Source organism: Copadichromis virginalis, linkage group LG20, assembly GCF_057382275.1.
Source record: "Copadichromis virginalis isolate Kocher_CV1m ecotype Utaka linkage group LG20, C_Virginalis_male_GT1.1, whole genome shotgun sequence".
NCBI lineage: Eukaryota > Metazoa > Chordata > Actinopteri > Cichliformes > Cichlidae > Copadichromis > Copadichromis virginalis.
In genome coordinates this window covers 3105831-3124800 of record NC_140637.1, presented here as the reverse complement: position 1 = coordinate 3124800, position 18970 = coordinate 3105831, and the positions used below count along the sequence as shown (strand labels likewise).

Below are 18970 nucleotides of genomic sequence, written 5' to 3'. Positions count from 1 at the left end.
AGCTCGTTAAAAAACCTTGATTTTTCTTTATGTTTAAGATTTATTTCCTGTACCATTTGTTAAGGATGATGAAGAAGGAGATGAGGATGATGATGATGAAGGTTCGGAGATGGAGTTGGACGAAGACTTCCCTGATATCAATGCTGCACCACACATTCGCTTTGAAAGGTTTGACAGGGATGATGACCTCATCATAGAGTTTGACAACATGTTCTCCAACAATGGTAAGCGGGATAATCTGATAGTTTTTGTGAGGTCACGTAGTTTTCACGCCCTTAATCCCAAAGGAGTCCTTTCTAAGCAAATCTATTTTTATTTTTTTGGTATAAAATTGAGCTTCCTGATTAACAGAAAAGCTTCAGTTTGATACACGTACTGATGTTTCTTGCAAAAACCACCAGTATGCAGAATAATAATTATACCCGTTGTGCTGATACCAAAATGTTTAGCTCTACTAAGTGGTCCTGTTCAGTAGCTTGTTAAAAATAACAAATCATAAGATACAGAAAATGTATTTAAATAAATTTTACTTTTCATGAACGTTTTTAGGTTTATGCTAGAGGTTTCTCCCTAATGTCTGCGTGCTGTGTTCTGTTTTTCTCTATCAGCTGACATCCCTCCTTCCCCAGGCAACATCCCTAGCTCCCACCCACTGATGGTGCGTCATGCTGACCACGGATCCCTCACCCTAGGTGTGGCAGGCACTAGCAGCCGCTTGGCGCAGGGCATGGGCCGCAGCCAGCGAACACTACGTCAGCTCACTGCCAACAGTGGACACACAATCCATGTCCACTACCCTCATAACCGTCAGCCCAACCCTCCACTTATCTTACAAAGGTTGAAACCATGTTTGTTTATGTGGCTCTATTAAGCAGCTCCTGTTTTACACCAGCTTTCTTTGTCTGCCTGAACATTAAAAAGGCATTTCCTTCTTTTCTTTCTTCTTCAGACTTCTAGGTCCCAGTGCAGCAGCAGACATTTTACAGCTTTCCAGTTCTCTGCCTTTACAATCACGTGGTCGCGCCCGCCTTTTGGTTGGAAATGAGGATGTGCATATCATAGCTCGTTCTGATGATGAGTTATTGGACGACTTCTTCCATGAGCAGAGCAGTACTGGAGGTCAAGCGGGTATATATTACCATAGACTTCAGCGCATTGTAGGGGTCGGGTTTATTATTAACCTAAATGCGTAACATTTTTATCCTTTTGTTTCTTTAGGGACCCTCTCTAGCATTCCTACTGCCTTGACTAGATGGACAGATGAGTGCAAAGTGCTGGATGCAGAGAGTATGCACGACTGTGTTGCAGGTAAACTAGAGGTTTCTTTTCAGTGGTAGTAAGGTAGTCATATGATTAATGAAAACATTTTATGACTTCTTTTATTTATTGTGTGTGTCATCTTTTTGGTACCTTCAGAAAATATTTATATTCCTGAGAACTGGACCATGAATAATTTGGATATGGTAGTCAAGTGGTTGGACATTCCCTGTTAATTTCAGACAAATCTATAGTTAGCATATAGGCTTTTTATTGCATTTTATTTAAAGACAGCAGTTCACATAGTTGTGATCTGATTTTTAGTGAGATGGTTAGAATTCATTACATTTTTTTGGTGACCAGTGAAAAACAAAATGTTTTAGTAACTTGACCAAAAATTACTTTGACTTGGTGACATTTCACAAACCTTTTGAGTTTAAATTGAAAACTATTTTGATTTGAATGCCCCCATCTGCTTTTAGTGGTTAAGGTGCCTATCCTGCAGCATCTGGAAAGTCTGCGAGATGAGGAATTGGAAGAGCGCAGAGAGAAGAGAAGGCGGCAGCTAGCTGAGGAGGAAGAGTCCAAACAGAATGAAAGGAGGGCCTCTGGAGCAGAACAGGCCAGAGAACAGAGCCTGCAGGTGAGCAGATGATTGCAGTCTGTGCACAAGGATGTATTTTCAGATACAATAGTGCATGCATTTTTGGTAGATACACTCATGTTTTGTTTTGTTTTTCCTAACATCAGCATTTTGTGTCCACAGGGTTCTGGATTGGGGACGGTTAATGGTGCAGAGAACACAGCAGGTACTGACATTTATAAAGATTTTGCTTTTGTTTCTGTTTTAATGTTAAATTCCTTGACCTATGTGGATTGGACAACCCAGAGGCAAGTGGCCAGCTTGCTGTGCGTGCTGTGGGATGAGGTAGTAGTTTGTATAGTTTTAGGATCACACCAGATCTGGGAGATAACTATACAGTCTACTGTCTTTCTTATGGCAACGCTATACCAGCTCGACATCTTCATTTGTTTCATAGGAGATGATCTCTTAACTCGTAATTTTTTTTTTGAGAATTATTGCCGCTACATTGTTTTAAGAACCTTATTCTAAATATTTACATTTTTGATATACAACATGTATATCTTTTGTTCAGTGTATTATTTTTATTGTCTGTGCTGTGGTGAGGTAGTAAGTTGTGTTGTTGTTGGGGATCAGGATTGTGCACCCCGTTAAGGAGATAACTATACAACTTACTGCCTTCCTCAGCAGAGGCCTTTGTCATCTGTTAAATAGCTATTCACCAGCTAATCACCACAGTGTTATTTCTGACATATCTGTGCCCTGATTTTCCTTTTTTGAATATTATTAACACCTTTTTGAAAGGGTTTTGAAAAATTTTTGGAAGCAGTTGTGTGAATGGAAAATGTTTACTGTAATTACATATTTTTAACAGGAACACGTGCACAAGTAGCTGGCAGATATAGCAGAAAAGTGATATTAAGATGCAACAGTCATGTTGAGGCATTGTCAGATATGTAAATTGTTTTTAAGACTTGAATCTATTCAAATAAAAATAATTTAAACTGTCCCTTTTCTTCACACAAGTGTTTCTTTGAATATTGCAGAGGGTGAGCAGGCTCAGGGTGGTACTGTGTCATGTCTGGATCCACCCAGGGTTTCAGAGGGCTTCCTCACTGCCCCACCATCTGGAGAAGTCACTCCAACCACACCTGCTCCTCATGAACAGGCCTTAGTCTCGCTGGAGACTGCTATTAGTCAGCAGGTCCACCAACCAATAGCTGACCTTTTACTGGCTGAGTCGCATGCTAGCTCACTGGCTGCTTTGGCAGGGGCTGGCCTTCCACCCTTGTCGACAGCCGAGAGGCCAAACAGTGAAGCGGAGGCATCTCAGATGGAAATGTCCCCAGCACCTGCAATCGGTGAGAGAGTCGGAGGTGGTGGTGGAGGAACGTTGGATGAAGGCAGGGAAGGTAGACTAACTTTGAAAACTCTATTTATACAGACTGGCTAACCGTAAGGAAGCATATTTGTAATTTAAATAATGTTATAGAAGCTATCATAACACATAATGAAACCAAGGAATTTAGATGTAGTGCATTAAATGATCAGATAACTTCCTAGCCCGAATGATAAGCTCCCTTTTCTTTTCACAGCCTCTCTAAGTCCAGACATTGTAGAGAACTCTGAGCCTGCAGCAGCTGGTGTGTCACAACTGGAAGGGTCACCAATGGATACCAGCAGCCCTGCCTCTGCCACCCAGGAAGAAGCTGCCCCCAACCCTGCCCAGCCCACCCAGCTTTCTCAGGAGCTGTCTGGAAGTGGGGAAAGTGGCCTGACTGACAGGCAAACTGATGCAGAAACTGGGTGGGTAGAAACTAGAAGTTCATTACTGACCAAGTCTCTGTTTAAAAGCAGTATATTCTGCCATTTGAACCTCTTGGACTGATGTTGAGGAAGTTTGACAGAAAAAAAAATCACGGTCTATACGTATCTTTAAAATTGTTCCAACCTTTTGTTAAATTTCCACATAGGATTCAAAAGGCATCTCATGCAGTTAGAACTTTGAGATCAATAGATGGTGCACATAATTTTGATAGCAATGATAGTCTTTGTTTTTTTGTTTTTTTTGTTTGTTTGAATATGTGCAGCTCTACTTCTGTTTCATCTCCTGGGGAAACTATGCCCAGGAGTGACAGTGCTGACAGCCAGTCTCAGGCCATCCAGGAAGAGCCCCTTCCCTCTACAAGCAATGAGGAGGAGGATCCACTTGCAGGTAAAGTACTCTGCTACTTCTGCAATTGTTAATTGTCATGCCTCAGGAATACCTGAAGGAGATTTGATTACATTTGGTTTAAATGTTCACTTGGATGAATTGATGAGAATATGGTAGTCAGAGGTCCATGTTAACATTAACCTCACAATAATGTTTTTGCCATATACAGTCATTATGATTACCTCAGACATATCAATAATTTGATGACAGTTTTGACATTTTATTTCTATCTTTGCTGGAGTAATTATAATGCTTTGCAAAAAACTGTGTTCTGGTTGTTTTTGTGACCATATTTCACATTTGGTCAGATACTGATTTTTGCTGCTGCTGCTCCTTGTTGATGGTAATCTTTTGTACCCTCTATTTAATTCCTGCCAAGTCTTCATTGAAACTTGAGATACTTGAATGTAAACTGCAATTTGGATGGTTAGTGGATATATGACTGAAGGGTAGAATCTCTGCGTATGCCACCGTCAGACTACGTGACATTTTTATCTGTTGTGATGGTTACTATGTCTGATTGGACAGCCATAAAATGTTGGATTTATTGATTGAGAGACAACAGATTACACATTGCTCCCCAATCAATCATGACTTCTATCATTTATTGATGTGTGTGACGTCATTGGAAAGGAGTAACTAACTAGCATGTTTAAGATAAAAAGTAGTAACCAAAATAGTTTGTGAAATGCTGGCTCTTATTTTAATCTGTTTTAGTATTCCATCTAGCTGCTTTGTTGTCATCATTCTGGTTTATCGTGTTTATAGTATTACACAGCTTAGTGGTATGAAAAACATCAGTGTGTTTGTTTTGGTCAGGTGCCAAAAGCGATACAACCTTCATGGAAGAACCATAAAAATTCTAATGTGAAATTTTGGACATATCTTGCAAGAGGAGCCCTTTTGTTGCCAACACAAACAGATGCTTTACGTTGCCTGGATTGGTCGCAGTCTGGCTGATATTCTGTAGTGAACCCTGCAATAATAAACTGTATGATATTAATTGTTTCATTTTGGGGGTTTGTTTTGTTCTACTTTGTGATGGCAGGCATCAGCCTGCCAGAGGGTGTAGATCCCTCCTTCTTGGCAGCTCTTCCTGAGGACATCCGCCGAGAGGTGCTGCAGAATCAGCTTGGCATCAGACCACCCTCCCGTCCTCCAGCTGCTACAAGCTTGCCATCCTCTACTGCACCTGTATTGGGAGGGCCAGGGGTTACAGAGGTCAGCCCTGAATTCCTGGCAGCATTACCACCTGCCATCCAGGAGGAGGTGAGAAGTTATGTTTGTTTGTTTTTAATTGCGTGAGTAAGCAAAATGCTTACTCATAGATATTTCGAACAAAAGAAGTCACTGACAATTGGTTCTATTTACTAAGCATGCCATTGGTTGTCTTAGGTTCTTGCCCAGCAGCGAGCAGAGCAGCAGCGTAGGGAACTAGCCCAGCAGCCTCCCCAAGGAGACACACCTTTAGATCCCGTAACTTTCATCCAGACACTGCCATCAGAGCTCCGTCGCAGTGTTCTTGAAGACATGGAGGACAGCGTGTTGGCTGTCATGCCTCCAGACATTGCTGCTGAAGCTGCTGCATTACGTAGAGAGCAAGAGGCACGTCAGAGACAACTGATGCATGAAAGGCTTTTTGGTCATAGTTCATCTTCAGCCCTCTCAGCCATCTTGCGCTCACCGGCCTTCACTAGCCGGTTAGGAAGCAATCGTGGCGTCCAGTACACCCGACTGGCTGTGCAGAGAGGAGGGACATTTCAGATGGGTGGAGGAACAAACCACAGGTATAATAACAGTGATCTAATTTTTTGAAATGTTTTCCTTTTTAAATAAAATGTCGGTTTGGCATTTAGGAAATCTTACAGAAGTTTTGACAGGTGACATACTGTTACTACTTTTTCTTCAGACCATCCAGTTCAAGTGTCGACTCCCTGTTGCGCCTGCGTGGACGATTGCTTCTGGACCACGAGGCTTTGTCCTGCCTGCTGGTTTTGCTGTTTGTGGATGAACCGAAACTCAACACCAGCCGTTTGCACCGTGTGCTCAGGAACCTCTGCTACCATTCTCAGACACGTGGGTGGGTCATTCGCAGCCTGTTGTCAATACTCCAACGAAGCAGTGAGAGTGAGGTATGCGTGGAGACCTCACGTCTAGAGGACTCTCGCGGCAAGAGGACCAGCCAGGGAAGCTGTGGAGGAAAAGGCACAGCCACCTCGTCCCTCTCCTCATCTTCATCTTCTTCTTCTTCATCCCCAGCTTCCTCCTTAGAGTTATTGAACAGGGTGGAGTCTCGCAGTTCCAGTCAGCTTTCCTGGCTCTCTGTTTCTATGGATGCAGCATTGGGTTGCCGAACAAACATTTTCCAGATTCAGCGAGCATCAGGTAGGAAGCACGCTGACAGGCATTCAGCTGGAGGCTCTTCAAGTTCTGGGACATTGGGAGGTGTGTCAGCGGGTGCAACGAGTGTCACATGTGCTGGAGGTGGAGGCTCCACTGTTCACATCCACCCACAAGCTGCTCCAGTGGTCTGTCGACATGTGCTGGACACACTTATTCAGCTAGCCAAGGTGAGGGTTTAGCTATATTGATCTAAATCTTTGTCCATTCTGTGTTCTAAGACTTGAAATGAAGTTGGTTACGCAAGTTATTCAGTGTCCTTTTGTTTTTTCTTTTCTTCTGTAGGTGTTCCCCAGCCACTTCACGCAGCAGCGTTGTAAGGACTTGTCAGCTTCGTCTTCTGACCTAGACTCTCGTCTTTGTTCAGGCTCCTCAGGAGGAGGGGGTGGAGGTGGAGGCTCTAGGTCAGGGTCACAGTCTCAGACCAACCCTAATGTCTCCAACACCCAGAACTCCCTGGGGTCTACTGCCTCTACCCTCCAGTCTCTAGGAATCTCCACCGATTTTTGGGACCTACTGGTCAAGCTTGACAACATGAATGTCAGCCGTAAGGGCAAAGCCTCAATGAAGACGGTGCCTCTAGGTGGAAGTGCAGAGGCAGAGGGAGCCCAGTTCAGCTTGGAGACCTCTCCTCTAGGCCAGCTGATGAACATGTTGTCCCACCCTGTGATCAGACGGAGCTCCTTGCTCACTGAAAAGCTGCTGCGCCTGCTCTCCCTCATATCCATTGCCCTCCCTGACAACAAGGCCACAGAGGTGCCTGCTGGACACCCAACTCCACAGGCTCCTAACCCCAACACGGCAACCAGCTCAGGAGCCACAGCCTCAGTCACAACACAAGGCACCGCCGCAGTGGGCGCTATGCAGTCCACTGTGGCAGGCCCAGGGGCTTCTGTAGGAGCTGTAGCCCAGGGTACATCCTCAGGGACAAGTATAGCAACCTCTCAGACATCCTCTACAACAATCTCTATACCCACGTCCACTGGAACAATCTCTACAGGTAGTGGTACTTTATTCCTGAATAAAATGTGATCAAATCTTACATTTAAATCTTACAATGCAAGAGATTTTATTAGAAAATGATCATTTTTATTAATGAAAATGTTTTTGTTTTTTTTTTCAAAACAGGAAAACAGAGGGGTGCTGTTAGCAATACAGAGAGTGAAAAGTTGGCTTCCACTGGACTGACAGAAAAACAGCTTCAACTGTCTGTGGAGGTATGATGAAATGATTTAAAGAAATGTTGAGGGGTTTTCCAAGATATTTCTCTGAATAACTTCTAAGGGTCAATTAAGGCAAGCTTGTTGGTAAACGGAGTTAAGTTGAAGTCAGGATACATTTAGTTTTTGGGCTCAAAACTAAAATTCAGTAATATTTTGCATTAAGTAGCTCTAGATCATCAGGCATTTCAGTTTTTGAGGCAAGGACTTCAGATATTGAAAACACATTTTTCTTTTAATATCCTGTTAGTGGAAGAGTTGCCTGATGTTTGCGATTCTCTCGTGGCAGAGACACAAATGTTAAAACACATTTTAGGATGTTGTTTAAAAAAAAGAAAGAAGCCTGTCTTCTTTTTTCACAGTCTACAGTAAATTCTTCAGTAAAAATGTGTTTTAAGAAGTAACAAAAGTGCAGTGGTTTGTCTGTTAAACACTATTAGGGAAAAATAAAATGCTGGACTCCCAGATAAATTAACCAGACTACTTTGAGAATGTTGACTGTGTTTTCTTCATCCAGAATTAAGAGTAGATTATTATGGCTGGATAATATTACTTTATGTGAGGAGGGGGGAAAAATCAGAGCAGAAAAGGGTTTTTTTGTTTGTTTTTTTTAAGTCAGATTACATAAAAAATTAAAAAAACAACAACTCTCAACTCCTTTCTTGTGACCTTTGTGCCAAAGGTTTCTTGGCATAATCGGTGTTTGGGTAAATGGGTGAATGAGGCAAGTTGTGTAAAGCGCTTTGAGTGCTCAGAGTAGAAAGTGCTATATAAGAACCAGTCCATTTACCAAATATATTTGTAAGCAGCCATCAAGGAAGTTTTAGTGCTGTCCTTGGGTGTTAGTGCTGGCCAAGATGTTCAAGTAGGCCAGGGAACTATACACAGCAATCGCACTTGTCAAATACATGCTTGGCTGCAGTACGGACAGATCACCTCATCTGGTTACGCCCTTATTGGTAGCTTTTTGTGTTTAGGAGCATAAACAGCAGCTTGTTCATGACAGTGTGTTCTTGGAACCTGGATTCATGCAGAAGTAATGCAGCATAACATGTGTCGATAGTTTTAGGAAATTGTCTTACTGCTTGTTCATAATGATCTCATTTGTTAAGATGTCTTTAAGTCTTTATATATTTTTCTGTTCTTTGTTTTCAACATTTATTTTTGCAATGATGTGTTTTCACAAACGATTCTTTTCCTCTGCGAAAGGTGTTGACATCTCACTCGTGTTCAGAGGAAGGTCTGGAAGATGCAGCTAACATTCTGCTGCAGCTTTCTAGAGGAGATGCTTCCACCAGAGACACTGTACTCAGACTGCTGCTTAGCGGCGCAAGACATCTCGGATACACTCTTTGCAAACAGATCGGTAGGTTTTGGGGAAGAGCGTAGGTGCCAGTTCATATTCCTGTTTTCAGTTCAGTGCAGTTTTTTTTTCTTTACAAACTTTTGGAACATTATTTTTTTTTCTTTTTTCTTTTTTTTTAAAGGGACATTACTGGCCGAGCTTAGAGAGTACAATTTGGAGCAGCAGAGACGGGCACAAGCTGATTCACATTCCCCTGACGCACCTCCCGAGGATTCCTCCATATCAGCTAGACTGAAGGGCAAGATGACAAGCAGGTTAGCTCATGACAATTCTCATCGGTCAGTGGCATTATTTTGTCAGCATAGATGACTGGCAGATTAGAAAAAAAATATACTCATTAAATTTGCATCGTAATGATGACTATAAACTCCTATGCCTTGTATGTGTCTGTTGATTGGGACACAGGTTTGACGGGTCAGAGAGTGTGGTGATTGTTGCGGCACAGAAGCGCACTCTTGGGGGACGTGAACTGCAGCTTCCTTGTATGAGCTCACTAACATCCAAGACATCAACACAGAAGTTTTTCTTGCGAGTGCTGCAGGTTATCATCCAGCTCCGTGAGGACACAAGGCGCGCCAACAAGAAGGCCAAACAGACAGGGCGCTTGGGTAAAAAACATGCTACATATACAGTGCTTTCTTGGTTTTTGTGTACAATATAGTCATCATGTCTCAATGATTAAAACCCCTTTCTTCCATTTGTGACTGGCAAGGCTCCACCAGTTTGGGCTCAGCAAGCAGCATCCAGGCTGCGGTGCGTCAGCTGGAGGCCGAGGCTGATGCCATCATCCAGATGGTGAGAGAGGGGCAACGGGCACGTCGGCTGCAACAGGCCCCCCCACCCACCGCCCCTTCTGCCTCTGCCGCCGTCGCTGCCGGATCCTCAATGGCTGCCCCACATCCTCCTGCTGGGGCTGCTGCCCCTGTTGGCACGGCTGCTGCTGCCACGGTTAGCATGGGCTCCACTGACAGCAGGCATTCTTACTCACACAGTCAATCATCATTTTAATGAAAAGTCATCATTGACTATGCGGTGTGACCTTCACAGTGAATTTATTCATACTTGGTGTGGTGGTCATCAAGATACATACTATTAGTCATTTGCCTTGAATTTGCCTGTTTTGGATTTGGACATTTTAATCTATTAGCCAGCCCATTAATTATATTGCACATGCCTTTAAAAAGTAGGAAACTCCAATTCTAACCTTTGTATTGGATTTAATTATTTGTAAACACATTTTACATTCACCCTATAGTTTGCTACTTCAAGTAATTTATGCATTGTGACATCTGCTTTGCTGCTATGATGAACATTGACAGCTCCAACAGAGAGACAGATGGGCCAGTGATTCATTGCACTCTTTATCATTCTTTGCATTGATGTAGTCTAGTTTTGATGGTGCCTAGATGTGAATGTGCTGCCTGCTCCAAATGGTTTGATTTGTTTCACTGAAGTCGTCTGTTTGCTGGCTGATGTTGCTTCATGCTTTTGGCCCACCCTCCCCTTCCTCCCGCCCTCCTTTCCTTCCTTGCTGTGTCAGTGGATCATGGGAATGTCATTTTGCATGACAGTCTCAGTCAAGATTGAACACTATTAGGGATGCTCTGATGTTCTTGGCCAATACTGTATCAAAAACAGACTGGATGAGTGTATTCTGTATATACTATTTAATTTTCAGCCTATTAAAAATGTAACCATAAATGTACCTAAATTTGTTACACAAAACAGATAAATATTAGTCACTGCTCTATTGGCCAATAGCTCAGTTTCAGTAAACAAGATGATTATTGGCAAATAAATCTGTGCATCCCTAATTATTTCCAAACAAGCCATCATGTCAATCATTATTTTGTTTTGTTTTTTCCCCCTGTTGTTCACATTCTGTTTCTGCCTCTGGTTCTGCCTGGTTTATTTTCTGTAGTCTGAAGGCCAGTCGGTTTCAGAATCCCAGTCAGCACAGAGAGATGATTCTCCAATGGATGTGGACCAGCCGTCTCCTCTAGAGCAAGACCCTGCACCTCTGGGTATGACTCACAAGCATCCTGTTAATTATACCTTAAAACACTCTCTGCTTTACTGTGATTTTTAACAAGCAGCTGCAATACAGATAAATACGTTTTTAATCACAGACTAGAGAGCAGTCTTGTTAACAGTCAAAATGAAATGTACATGACAGCTGACAGCAACGTTGATGCAATGATTCGGTCTATACTGTAACTTTATTAGATGAAGAAGGAAATGGTCAATCAGAGAGTGAAGAGAGACTTCCAGATCTCCCTCTGCTCAGTGAGCAGCTGTTGTTGGATGAATTATGGGATATGCTCGGGGAGTGTCTGAAAGAACTAGAGGAATCACATGACCAGCATGCCGTCCTGGGTAGGTGGAAATTCAGAAATGTACTTACTGTGATTTTTATATTCTACTAATTGCTATCAGGGATTAAGTAATATGTTCTCCTAATGCTGTTTTCCCAGTTCTCCAGCCTGCTGTGGAGGCATTCTTTCTAGTCCATGCCACAGAGCGAGAGAGCAAACCTCCTGTGAGGGATACGCGGGAGAGCCAGCTTTCTCACATCAAAGATGAACCTCCACCACTGTCTCCAGCACCTCTTACACCTGCCACACCTTCATCTCTAGACCCATTCTTTTCCAGGGAACCATCCTCCATGCACATCTCTTCAAATCTGCCACCAGACACTCAGAAGTTTCTCCGCTTTGCTGGTAAGCCTAAAATATTCAAATAAGGAGAATGATAAAGCTTTGTTTTAGTTTTCTTTTTTTTCTTTCTGGCTCTTGACGAAGGCGGTCACACTTTTCTCCTCTCCTCCTCTCCCTTAGCTTCCCTGCTTAGCCTCTTGTGTCCTTGTCTAGTCTCGTGGTTTTTTTGTATTACTTTCACTGGAATGCTCTCACAGTCTGTTCTTTAAAACCTACAAGAGGAATTATGGATTTGATCAACTGGTCCCTGAATGCAATTGACACCCTTTTCTCAACGAGAAGCCTGGGCTCGGGTGAGCCTGAGTGTCCTGGAGGGACTTTCCGTGCCGGATACACGATGGACGGGTGGCATAACTGGAGGGTCGTGTGCCTGGCGGGACTGTCGATCGAAGACGCTGAAGATATCTACCTATTCGGAACCATGATAACAGGGTTCTTGCTGATTGGAGCTGGCTTGGCCCTGACTTATCGAAGAATTAAGAAAGCGGAACCAGCTGTTCAAACCCCCACAAGGCTGCCCGCTGGGATTGAAACGATGGGACGAGGCGTGAGTTCTCAAAATGGGCTCATTGAGTGCAGCACAGATAAGATCTTGGAGAAGCTTGTGGCTGCCGTGAACACTCAGAGCTCTTATTCTGAGCGCAAATTGGATCACATCTTGGAGAAGCTCACTGCGGTCGAGTTCTCAGAATCGGCTCTTTGAGCACGAGAACGACAACATCACAGAGCGTAATTTTGATAAAATCATGGAGAAGCTCGCAGCTCTCCAACGGAAGATTGAGAGACCAGTGTCGGACTGTTAGAACTGCTTTGAAATTCATACGAGTTGTTCGCACTAAAGTAAAAACCACCATCACTTCATGCAGATACCACTTAGGCGCCAGCTGTGATCTCAAGGCTAGAGCTGAACAAAAACACCCTGATAACAGTCTGTGCTTAGACTGTTCTTCCTATCCTACGCAAGGCCACCTGGGTTGGCTGGAAGACACTCATCCCCCCTCCCCCTCCAAACGCCTTCGACGCTTATTCCCTTCCGATGCAGATGGTGGATCAAGGAGACCAGCGCATAGGCTGCAGGCCCGGATGCACTGTCTACACTGGCTGTCTCTCACCCTTTACCCATCCTTGTTGCTTGTCATGTGTTTCTTTGGTGTATTAAGAGTTTTTCATGTGCAGAGGTGGGGGGTTTTTTTCTGTTCTCAAACTGATCTCTTGGAATTCAGTCTGGGGGGGTATTTTTTTTTCTCCTTATCTTTCCTCATGTTGTGCATTTTCCATTGTTATACCTCTCTGACCTGTCTTCCCCATGTGATGTTTTTGTGTAATGTATGTATGGTCAGAGGGTCAGATGGCGCCGCCATTGCGCTGGCAATGGTCGGCAGCCTTAACATGAAATTTGTCACTCGTGGGACTAATAAAGGTATCTTATCTTATGGTATATGTTCTAATGGGAGTCCTTACTCTTTATTTCTAGAAACTCACCGCACAGTACTTAATCAGATCCTGCGGCAGTCAACCACTCACTTGGCCGATGGACCTTTTGCAGTACTGGTTGACTACATACGCATCCTAGACTTTGATGTTAAGAGGAAGTAAGGAGAATTATCTTCAGCTTAAATTTTGTACTTTGAAGTGTTCCTTTTTTTCCATCGTTGACATGCTGGAATTTTTATTTATCTCTGTAGGTACTTCCGCCAGGAATTGGAGCGGCTGGATGAAGGCCTGAGGAAGGAGGACATGGCAGTACATGTGAGGAGAGATCATGTGTTTGAGGACTCGTACAGGGAGCTGCATCGTAAGAGCCCAGAGGACATGAAGAACAGGCTGTAAGGCTTCATTGCTCTTTCTGTCTATCTGCATGTCTCCTCAATTCAAACCCACTCAACTTGATCCACTCACCTTCCCTTACAGGTACATTGTTTTTGAAGGGGAGGAGGGTCAGGATGCTGGTGGCCTGCTGAGGGAATGGTACATGATCATCTCCCGGGAGATGTTCAACCCAATGTATGCCCTGTTCCGCACTTCACCAGGGGATCGTGTCACCTATACCATCAACCCATCATCGCACTGCAACCCCAACCATCTCAGCTACTTTAAGTTTGTGGGTCGTGTTGTGGCTAAGGCAGTCTATGATAATCGGTTACTGGAGTGCTACTTCACCCGCAGCTTCTACAAGCACATCTTGGGCAAGAGCGTCAGGTATTTGAGCTACTAGCATTTAAACCCAAGTGACCTAATTGTCGACACGTTGCACCAGTTAGTGTAATGATCTCAACAAACCCATGCCTAGTTAAATACAACACTAAATGTTGTGGCAACCGGAGAACCAGTCAGCAATAATATGATTACATTTCTGTGATATTCCTAGGTATACAGACATGGAAAGCGAGGATTACCCATTCTTTCAGGGCTTGGTTTACCTGTTGGAAAATGATGTTTCCACCCTGGGCTATGAGCTGACATTCAGCACAGAGGTTGGTGTCTATTCTTTATGTATTTTTTTCTGTTTGATGGAATTTAATATGTTCCTTAAAGGTTCGAAGTTCTCATAGAAGTGCTGTTAAGGTTTAATTACCTGAACCCTTAAAAATGCTGCTGCTATCTAGGGCAATGTTTTTGACTGTCTTTGACTGTATGTGTAGGTCCAGGAGTTTGGGGTATGTGAAGTCAGAGACCTTAAACCAAATGGAGCCAATATTTTGGTCACAGAGGAAAACAAAAAGGAGTATGTGCACCTGGTGTGCCAGATGAAGATGACAGGTGAGTTTTTTCTTAATACTAATGCTGCATCAGTGAAATTAAATGCTAAAATAATTGGTGTAGGCAAAAACAATAAGTCATCAGCAGATGCCATTTTATTGCCATGTTAAACCAGCATATAATGCAATCTAAATGATGCCACTAGGTGGCAGCACTGCAGCAGCATTAAAGATGCAAAGTTGAGCTACAACCATACATTATTGAGAGATGCTTTGAATTTTCAGGTGCTTAACTGAAAAATAAACAAATTCTCACTCACTAGGTGCAATCCGCAAGCAACTCGCAGCCTTTCTTGAAGGTTTCTACGAGATCATCCCCAAGAGACTGATCTCCATCTTCACTGAGCAGGAGCTGGAACTGCTCATTTCTGGCCTGCCAGCTATTGACATCGATGACCTCAAGGCTAACACTGAATATCACAAGTACCAGTCCAGCTCAATCCAGGTAGGGATGAGGAAATGTTTGCAGTGTTTTTAACTGTTTGGTAAGATATGTGCACGATTCCTCCTGGAGGACTTAACAAATACACTAGCATGCAGCTGAACAGCGAATACTATTTATTTTTTTTGTTAATATGATGCAGCTTGAACTTAAGTTTCCAGCTGCAGAAGTGATGCAGACACATTTGATTCGATAAAGCGTTTCATTTGAACTTTCACACATAGCGCTGAATATGATTTGGGAATATTGAAAAGCCTTATAAATTATCTTAAAATGTTTCTTGACCACAAGACACTTGCATATTGCTTAAGAATCACATTTTCTTACTATAACTGAAACAGAAATGTATGTTTGTAACTCGGATAAATTTTTTTTCTTTCTCTCCTTTAGATTCAATGGTTCTGGAGGGCCTTGCGGTCATTTGATCAAGCAGACCGGGCCAAGTTCCTGCAGTTTGTCACTGGCACATCCAAGGTTCCCCTCCAGGGTTTTGCAGCTTTGGAAGGCATGAACGGCATCCAGAAGTTCCAGATCCACCGTGATGATCGATCCACTGACCGCCTGCCATCTGCTCACACTTGGTGAGCATGTTGAAAGTTGATATGGCACAAATATTTGTAGATGGTTCAAAAGAGCAAAACTTTAAAACTGTAATGTTTTGTTTTTCATCCTCAGCTTTAACCAGCTGGACCTTCCAGCCTACGAGAGCTACGAGAAGCTGAGACATATGCTGCTGTTGGCCATTCAGGAATGCTCCGAGGGATTCGGACTGGCTTAAACTCTGAGACTCTTAACACACAGACATGCATACACTTAATTTTAGGTTTGCCTACTCCTTACACATTCACATTGATAACCTTTGAACGCACACACATGCACACACCAACATAGACATTACTGGATTACTTGTTGAATGGCCTAGACTTGCTGGTTTCTATTCCACATAAAACAGATAAAACCAGCAAGTGAAATAGACTGATTGACATTGCGTACAACACAGAGAGCCTCATTCTGACACTGTTGTGTCTCCCTTCCCAATTTAATGGCAAATGCAAGAGGGGATTCAAAGGATAAAACATGGACTAATATAAGAGATGTTTTCTTCATTTAGTTTGATTTCTCTGTACAAAAGGTTTGGGAGTTTATTATGTTCAATCTTTTTTGTTCTCTGGCTGTGTAAAAAACAAAAAACAAAAAAAAGATTGTTTGAACAGGATGGTTATAAAACCTTTGGGGAAAAAATGTTGGTGGTTTCCTGTTGCAAATTTGTGACCTCACAAGCTTTGATGACGGGGAACATTTTTATGAGGGGTATATGAACAACTTGAAAAGTTTTGGAGCTATTCACAAAAATGCACTTTTCAAAGTTTTGTGGCATTTTTAAGGATGGTACAAAAATGAAGAGAAAACCTGAAGGAGATTTAAAAAAGAAAAGAAAAAAAAACATTAACCACATAAACTCTAGAGTATTTTTGGCTATTAAATCGCTGACCCAGCCTTGAGCCTTTGAATCAGAGTGGAATAACTACATGAATAAATGCATAAAAATGCGTTCATTGTCTCTTTTAACAGTGTTTTAACCACTATTTGCAGCAAATTAATTCCATCAAAGATGTCTCTATTCATAATTCTACTTAGCAGTTGAACAAACACAAAAAAAAATTGTTGCCAGTCCGACACTCTAGTTTGTGTAGCACGAGTACCAAATTGAACCCTTGCAATGCTACGAATCAGACTGACTGTTGGGAAAAAAAAAATCACTTAAACATGTAATAACTGATGCCATCGTGAGCAGAGTGCCTGCTGGGTAAAGGGATCAGTTGGAACCAGAAGAGGAGCCCAGCTTGACCCAGTTTGGCCTCCATTCTCAAACCTGTGTGTGGTTTTCATTACTGATGAAAGAGAGAGACAACAAAACGATGGTATACACACATTTTCACCTTCACTGTCAGATTGCCACCTTTCCTTGGTTTTAACCAACCTGAAAACGTGATCGACTTGTGTGTTCAGTTTTGAAGTCAACCTGACCATTGTTGGTCCTTTATCTTGTCGTTTTGCATCATCACAGAGTTTATTTAGGTTTGTCGTTACTTAAATGGGTTGTGTAGTCTAAACAAAACAAATCTGTTATAAGTTTAACTCTCATCGTCATTGCATGGTCATATTTAGTATGAGTACAAGGAAACTGTAGTCCTCTCCCACATCGGTGCTGAAATAAGACAAGCAAAACACAATTTCTGGAGTCTAGCAGCTTTGGTCGTTTAACAGTTAAACGTGTTGACATACCACATAGCAAAAAAACACAATGGGCACAAATTGTGTAAGTTTTTCTTTTTAGTTTAGACCATTTCAAACCACAGGCTACCCAGAAACCAAGTGTGTGAATTGACTCAAGTCCAAAATATTACTGGAAACCAGACCGCATCACCACAGCTGGACAGAGAACTGTACACCAACACTTAATCTCGAGCCTTTCTGCTCTCTGTGTGCTACTCACATGTTTTCATTTGTTTTCTTATTGTCTTACCTCAGAACCCCCCCCCCCCCCCTCCAAAAAACCCTCCCAAAAACTGATATTACACTGAAGTAAAAGTTATGGTAAACGATACTGTTGATGATTTAGTGAGAAAACTTAAAAATGATTCAGTAGCTTGAATAACTGTTTAGCTTGGATTAATTTGACTTGTCAGTCTCTGATTATTGTGGAGGGATTTTGGCCCACTTTTCTTTGAAAAATTGCTTCGCTTCATGTACAGCCATTCATTCATTCATGTACAGCTCTCTTGAGGTACTTTCACAGCATTTCAGTCTGGATTCACTGAACCACTGCAACACCTTGAGTCTGTTTTTTATTTCATTTCCTCTCCCTCACAGTCATTACGTTGTAGGTATGCTACAGTGCTTCGGATCACTCTCATGTTCTGAACCATTATGGGCCACGCTTTAGCTGTCAGATAGGTGGCCTCACGTTTGACTCTGGAACACTTTAATATTCATCAGAGTTCATTGATAACTTGGTGACTATAAGGCTCTCCAGGTCCTGTGTGCCATCACCCCTCTACCACGGTGCTGACACCAGGTATGATGTGCTGATATGCTGGGTTTGGCTCTGTGCATTTCAGAGGTTTTGGGGTTTCTTTAGATGCAACTTTGCAAACCTAAACCGTCCGGTGACAACTTTCTCTTAGCAGCCCTTCAGTCTTTTTGTAATTGTACTGTCATAAGCTTTTAATATTTAACACACTCACTGAGGCCTGTGGAATCTGAGGTGAAGCTCTTGGGCTGGGAGATAAAAAGATTGGGGCATTGTTTCAACACCCAACTGAAAGCTCACGAATAGCAAACTGCAAACATGTCTTTTAGAGATGCTCACGATCACTTATTCTAGTGCAACATCTGGCTACTGTTTAGCCTCTTAAATCCTATGGCAGCAGTAAGGATGCACAGAGTCCTGTGAATACTTTTCTTTTCACTTGACTGTCCCTTTTTGTTTTAACAGCCGCACATCACTCTGAATTACCAAAGTTTAAACTTGTGATATTTGCTCTGGTGCTTTGTGCTATTTTTTTTGTTTTGTTTTGTTTTTTTACTTTTGTTTGGGTTTTTCTTAAAGTCTATTTTTTTCACAATGCTGAACAAGAAGAACAAAATCGGATGTCTCATTTCGTGTTTACGAGGACATCGTGCCAAATACTCAGTCGCTGGAACAGAGCAGCATCTGGTCAGTCTGTTTTTTCTAAATATGTTCTAGTGCTTGTAATTTCCTGTCATTCCCATTATCTTCTGCTTTTCTAGGATAATTCATGCCTTGAACCACACACTTATTCAAGACCTTTGAACTCATGGACTTTTCATTCTTAACTCTTAAGAATAACATCTTAACATCCCCAAGTTCCCTTCTTCTCCACAGTTTTTGTCACATCCACATTTTAGGCTTAAAAATATGTGGTTAAATATTCCTTGTAACACCCTGTTATTAATTCAAAAGAGAAATAATCTAATATCACCATT

General features: G+C 42.4%; 1 protein-coding gene across 12 annotated transcripts in view; it reads left to right on the top strand.

The window, feature by feature from the left end:
* Window positions 1-16510, top strand: part of huwe1 (HECT, UBA and WWE domain containing E3 ubiquitin protein ligase 1) — a 51888-nt gene extending 35378 nt beyond the window's left edge. For 5 of the 12 annotated variants that reach the window (XM_085444571.1, XM_085444568.1, XM_085444565.1 and 2 more), the window contains 29 exons: window positions 65-224; window positions 609-837; window positions 950-1128; window positions 1219-1308; window positions 1740-1900; window positions 2024-2066; window positions 2887-3252; window positions 3436-3646; window positions 3931-4055; window positions 5104-5324; window positions 5451-5842; window positions 5965-6625; window positions 6741-7455; window positions 7584-7672; window positions 8885-9041; window positions 9163-9295; window positions 9435-9649; window positions 9754-9989; window positions 10963-11065; window positions 11268-11417; window positions 11516-11761; window positions 13233-13350; window positions 13444-13584; window positions 13670-13957; window positions 14127-14232; window positions 14401-14518; window positions 14781-14962; window positions 15350-15540; window positions 15635-16510. In XM_085444571.1, coding sequence (XP_085300697.1) covers window positions 65-224; window positions 609-837; window positions 950-1128; window positions 1219-1308; window positions 1740-1900; window positions 2024-2066; window positions 2887-3252; window positions 3436-3646; window positions 3931-4055; window positions 5104-5324; window positions 5451-5842; window positions 5965-6625; window positions 6741-7455; window positions 7584-7672; window positions 8885-9041; window positions 9163-9295; window positions 9435-9649; window positions 9754-9989; window positions 10963-11065; window positions 11268-11417; window positions 11516-11761; window positions 13233-13350; window positions 13444-13584; window positions 13670-13957; window positions 14127-14232; window positions 14401-14518; window positions 14781-14962; window positions 15350-15540; window positions 15635-15737 — 6129 coding nt within the window. In that variant the 3' untranslated portion in view covers window positions 15738-16510. The other 7 variants (XM_085444575.1, XM_085444570.1, XM_085444576.1 and 4 more) reach the window with 6 other exon arrangements.
* Window positions 16511-18970: the final 2460 nt, after the last annotated feature.